The 6,300-nt window shown below is 41.7% G+C and overlaps 1 protein-coding gene across 1 annotated transcript in view; it reads right to left on the minus strand.

Moving 5' to 3' along the window:
* Positions 1–2,579: 2,579 nt before the first annotated feature.
* RPAP1 (RNA polymerase II associated protein 1) overlaps positions 2,580–6,300 on the minus strand; it is a 44,144-nt gene continuing 40,423 nt past the window's right edge. The window contains exons 22-25 of the mRNA XM_075282815.1: positions 6,062–6,300; positions 4,964–5,140; positions 4,279–4,335; positions 2,580–2,782 (exon numbers count right to left, since the gene is read on the minus strand). The exon at positions 6,062–6,300 is cut by the window's right edge and continues 566 nt beyond it. Of these exons, the coding sequence (XP_075138916.1) occupies positions 2,636–2,782; positions 4,279–4,335; positions 4,964–5,140; positions 6,062–6,300 (620 nt within the window). The 3' untranslated portion in view covers positions 2,580–2,635. The remainder of the gene's footprint in view (positions 2,783–4,278; positions 4,336–4,963; positions 5,141–6,061) is intronic.

Below are 6,300 nucleotides of genomic sequence, written 5' to 3' on the forward strand. Positions count from 1 at the left end.
TATCACCGAACAAAAACCAAGTGTCTGAAACAATTTGTAATTGTAACAAACATTTACAGACTGCACATCCCAATTACCATGAATAAATGGAAGACTAAAGAACTAAGAAATATAAAAATGTTTATTCCATAGAAATAATCCTCTACGATAGAAAGAGCTTTGTCTAGAAAAAAAAAAAGTGAAAGGATTATCAACGAGAGAGTTCAGGGCTGGATAATTCTAAATCTCAGTCATTATAATAGCAAAATGGTGCCCAGGGGTTAAAAACAAGCGTCAGGGTGTGTCCTACAAGAAGTTAGTGTTCGTTTGTATTAAAGCAACTAAGGCTGGCCATACAACATAGCTGTAGTCTATCCATTGTATCGCCCCAAAACTATCACGTCACCTCTATATACATACATACTTGCTTAAGCCGGGCATGTACATGTTCTGGATAACACAGGGGAGAAAACGGAAGCTTATCTACCCTGAGAACAAAAGGATCGGTCGTTGTACCAAAATCGAACATGCCTGACCCTGATCTGAAATTCAACAAGCCTGGCATGGGAGGGGGTGGGGATAGTTGGAAGATTATATGATAACACGTATTAAAAAATATACATGTATATAATATATATATATATACACTCACCGGCCACTTTATTAGGTACACCTGTCCAACTGCTTGTTAACACTTAATTTCTAATCAGCCAATCACATGGCGGCAACTCAGTGCATTTAGGCATGTAGACATGGTCAAGACAATCTCCTGCAGTTCAAACCGAGCATCAGTATGGGGAAGAAAGGTGATTTGAGTGCCTTTGAACGTGGCATGGTTGTTGGTGCCAGAAGGGCTGGTCTGAGTATTTCAGAAACTGCTGATCTATTGGGATTTTCACGCACAACCATCTCTAGGGTTTACAGAGAATGGTCCGAAAAAGAAAAAACATCCAGTGAGCGGCAGTTCTGTGGGCAGAAATGCGTTGTTGATGCCAGAGGTCAGAGGAGAATGGCCAGACTGGTTCGAGCTGATAGAAAGGCAACAGTGACTCAAATAGCCACCCGTTACAACCAAGGTAGCCAGAAGAGCATCTCTGAATGCACAGTACGTCGAACTTTGAGGCAGATGGGCTACAGCAGCAGAAGACCACACCGGGTGCCACTCCTTTCAGCTAAGAACAGGAAACTGAGGCTACAATTTGCACAAGCTCATCGAAATTGGACAATTGAAGATTGGAAAAACGTTGCCTGGTCTGATGAGTCTCGATTTCTGCTGCGACATTCGGATGGTAGGGTCAGAATTTGGCGTCAACAACATGAAAGCATGGATCCATCCTGCCTTGTATCAACGGTTCAGGCTGGTGGTGGTGGTGTCATGGTGTGGGGAATATTTTCTTGGCACTCTTTGGGCCCCTTGGTACCAATTGAGCATCGTTGCAACGCCAAAGCCTACCTGAGTATTGTTGCTGACCATGTCCATCCCTTTATGACCACAATGTACCCAACATCTGATGGCTACTTTCAGCAGGATAATGCGCCATGTCATAAAGCTGGAATCATCTCAGACTGGTTTCTTGAACATGACAATGAGTTCACTGTACTCCAATGGCCTCCACAGTCACCAGATCTCAATCCAATAGAGCATCTTTGGGATGTGGTGGAACGGGAGATTCGCATCATGGATGTGCAGCCGACAAATCTGCGGCAACTGTGTGATGCCATCATGTCAATATGGACCAAAATCTCTGAGGAATGCTTCCAGCACCTTGTTGAATCTATGCCACGAAGAATTGAGGCAGTTCTGAAGGCAAAAGGGGGTCCAACCCGTTACTAGCATGGTGTACCTAATAAAGTGGCCGGTGAGTGTATATATATATATATATATATATATATATATATATATATATATATATGCGTGAATGCAATCTGCAACAATTTAGTAATAAAAAAAAAAAAAACACTCCCGTAACTCCCATTGAAATCAATGGGATCTTTTTGAGCGCGCAAAATGCTGACACGCGTATACGTGCCAGTTTGCTCTCCAGTTTACACCGTGTGAACGCACCCTTACAGTGTGTAACATCCAGAGTAAAGGCCACAAAGTTATTGTCAGCCCAAACTGGCATGTCTCACACTTCTAATCGGTTGTCCCACACCCAACAACAGGATGTGGTATAAGTGTCTGATCAGCGGACAGACACTATGACCTACTCTATGACCCAGCAATTTTTCCTCTATCATACGGATAGCCCTTTAATGCATGCAATGTTTCTATAGCCAGTGTGCTGCAGTCAGATGGTGACTACCCAGGCTCTTCTTGTTACTGCAGAGACCGGAGAAGTAGTTACAGTAAGCCTCTAGTATACAGTAAAGACAAAAAAGATCTATGTATTTTATTATCATAAGTGCATCTTATATGTGAAGACATGAGAAACCCTCAGCAGATGTTCTCTCTTTAAGTGCTTCTGTGGGGCTACGCAGACCTGAAGCCTCACTTTTTTCCAGTAATGTAATGGTTTTGGAATAGAAGGTATACAAAAAAAAAAAAAAAATAGAGAAAGTAGCTGGCTTATTAGTGTGGCTGTTTTTTAACAACACTATTTTTGTTACTTATGTACTACATCTATTCATTGTCCTTAGCTGTCGTTTTCCAGCTTTATGTCGTCTCTTTTGCTTGCTGTTGCCGCTCTGTTACGGCTTTCAAGTATTTTTCCCTGAGAGGTGGGAGTGTGTCATATACATCGAAGCCCACCGGACTGCTGCTGGACAGTTGTCTGTAGTGCAGGAGATGATTCCTCAGACCCTGGAAATACAGGACTAGTTTAACAAATGCAGGAACATCAGTTCTTTTCAAAATTAGGCTTTAAAATGGCAGACCACTTAGTAAAGTATCTATATTAAGTATTTCTTTAGATTACAACTATAAAACTACTAGAAGAAAAACATGAAATTAAAGGGTTGACCTTTCAATAGCAAAATGTTATGTCGCTTACTACCACGTGCTTCTGGCACCTCTTCAGTCACTCCACCTGTAGTCCTGCCAGCCCCCATCTGCCCATAACATGGCCCCATTACTCAGCCTCCTCCATTGCACCTGCACTAGTTTCCAGAGGGTAGTGAGTTAGTACGGAGAAGACTGAGTGACGTAATAACTAGAGATGAGTACTGTTCGGATCAGCCGATCCAAACAGCACGCTCGCATAGAAATGAATGGACGTAGCCGGCACACGGGGGGTTAAGTGGCCGGCCGCCGTCAAAACGGAAGTACCAGGTGCATCCATTCATTTCTATGGGAGCGTGCTGTTCGGATCGGCTGATCCGAACAGTACTCGCTCATCTCTAGTAATAACCACTTCCCCCTTCACTCGTCGCCATATTATGGATGGAAGTTCTGTACTGATGAGCCGGTGCCATCTGAACTGAATTGTGAGCAGAACTTACTAGTGAGTGACATAACATAAAATCAATTTCTGGTCTGATAGCCCCTTTAATATATTTTAATCAATTTTAAAAATTTTAAATTGTAAAATAGGAGAACAACAATTTTTTTTTCATTTTTGAATCAGAAAAAGCTATTAATATTCTATTCCCAAATTTGTTTATTATTTAATTTGCTCCCTTTAAAAGCAGGAATGATTCTCATATTAGCATGCAGAACTGCAGGGAAATCAGAATCCCCCCTTGTCTTACATGTACCCTATCGTATCCTGTAGATAGCCCAGTTCACAGACGTTGTCACAATGTACTTGCAGAGGAACATTTATCAGGGATCAGAGATTTACTTACAATGTAATTCCTCAGTACAATATTTTACAAGGCTGCAATTCAGAGAGACTCTCTATAAAACGTATCTATCATTTCAAAACAAAACTTGACGTGAGATGTTCTGATCAGTGAAAGTTCGGGTTGTCACACCTTCACCCACTGCTAAAATAAAGGAAACACTTTGCCCTGTTGTTTCTGATCTGCTCTGACAGGCTTTCCTCAGAGAGTGGAATGAGCAGTGTACAGAGCCAGAGAAAGTATATACACTATTCATTTGACTCGCTGAGGATAGCAGCACCAGAGGAACACAGGGTCCAGTTTCTGCCACTTAGTTTAGTATCTGGAGACCCCCTTGAAGAGATGGGAAACCCCATTAGCATACTAGCCAATGGAAAGCCATATAAAATCATTATAACTTAAGATGGATGGCTTTGATTTGCAATGACAGAGCATTATAGCTGTATGATTCCTTATCAGCAAGCACAGTGCTATCGACAAGGATCAGTCTATCGGATTACAGTTTACAGAACATACCTCCTCCACCAGCAGATATGTCTTCCTGAGCATGTTTTTTCTTGCTGCGTCCACTTCCTGTAACAAACAAAGACTTTTAGGAAACTGCTGTGGATCAGCATATTCTTAGCAAAATCTTAGGCTAATGTGCTGTAATGTGCCATGCATTCCTACTCAATGTCCAACAATAACTGTATGAGGATATATTTGGTCAGTGGCATAGACGCATGGCATATACCTGACCACCACTGTATTCAATTGCCCCCCACACACAGGTGAGGGCAAGTGGAGGTGCCCCAATATGGTGATCAATGGGGTCCCAGCAGTCAGTTCCTCACTGATTTACCAAATATCACCTATCATCACACCTGTGCAAAGGCTTGCGTGGTATTGTAGCTCAGCCCCATTTACTTCCATACCACACAACTTATGGACACGTGTCACAGTTTTTGTGATAGCAACCAGACATGTTTTTCAAAAATCGGACTGGACCCTTTATAAGCATGTGATCTGCTGTGTGTATTATGTATTGTGTGGATAATCCCCAACACGTGTGTAAGAAACAAGAGCTTTGACGTCACAGGAAGACATATTTCTAAAATATTATCTCCTACCTCAGATTCTCTTCATTTCCATCTCACCTCCAATCTGTCAGTATACTTATATATAATCACTGATAAGCCTTTGTCTTATATAACCATTGTACCTCAGTAACACGTTCTTGGGAAAAAATGAAGCTGTTCACGTGAGAAATCGCCACGGCGTACAGCACGGGACACCAGGTCTGGCGTAAGGCTCCTGTCACTAGGGTCCGGAAATAAAGACGCAGGAGATTCAGGTTATCTTCAGGAGGGGATGTGTACAAAGACAGCGGGATGGGAAACTGAAGGAGAAAGTAAAAGAATGTCAGAAGGTTTGGTAAAATACAATAAAAGAAGTGCAGTGGTTAGCACTGCAGCCCTGGGTTCAAATCCTGCCAGGAACAACATCTGCAAGGAGTTTTTATGTTCTATGTCATGGATTTCCTCCCATTCTACAAAGACATATTGATAGGAAAGTACATTGTGAGCCTTATATGTGAGCCCTATATTTATTACCATGGAAAAGTTGGGATGATGCTAAATTTAAGAAGAATATCGCAATTATCAGCTAAGCCTGAGGTTACTGATGGGAAGGGGGCAGATCACTTTCTGTGCTTTTTAGTGCAATGAGTTAATTCCAATAATTGTGTCTTTTCACTATTCTTTTCCTTAAAGGGGTTTTCTGGGCTAAAAATACGTATGACCTATTGTAAGAATGGGTCATCAATATCAGATCAGCGACGGTTCAGACAGTAGGCAAGAATAAAACTTTTTTATTTTTAATACCTCTGCAGATTACCTTATAACAGGGATAAATCCCTGGATCATAAAGACCTGTAGGTGGTCTAGTGCTTCAAAGCACCCTGACAGGTTTCCTTTAAGATACATTGGAGTAATAAATTTTTTTGTACCTTTATGGTACAGAAATTTACTGCAAAAATTAAACTCCAGCCTGATTTACCCACCATATGAAAACTTACATGTTTATGGTCTTTTTCTGACTCCTATATGAATAGAATAGCTTTATATAATGTAATGACTAGAGATGAGCGAATAGTATTCGATACTAGAGTTTCGAATACCTCGCTCCCATAGGAATGCTTGGGAGCGGCCGTACAGCAAGGGGTTAGGCGCCGGCCGCTAACATGCATTCCTATGGAGCGAGGTATTCAAATCTAGTATTCAAATCAACTCTAGTAATGTCATATACTTTAATACGTTACCTCTTTAAGGGGCACAGACAGGGATCTCAAGCTGCTCACATGCTCTCCAAACAAAGCTTGCCTAAGTTGGACACTGAAACGTCTCTGCAAGGGAAGGAGGACAAATGTACCAAATAAGGGGTCCCCAAATGAAACACCCTCAAACTGCTCCAAAAGGTCCATGTAAAAATCGTAGAATGAAGCCAGTCCAGGAAGAGGTACATCAAGCTTGAGGGACTCCATGAATTTTGGCTGGCAGT

This window comes from Leptodactylus fuscus, chromosome 7, assembly GCF_031893055.1.
Source record: "Leptodactylus fuscus isolate aLepFus1 chromosome 7, aLepFus1.hap2, whole genome shotgun sequence".
Classification (NCBI taxonomy): Eukaryota; Metazoa; Chordata; class Amphibia; order Anura; family Leptodactylidae; genus Leptodactylus; species Leptodactylus fuscus.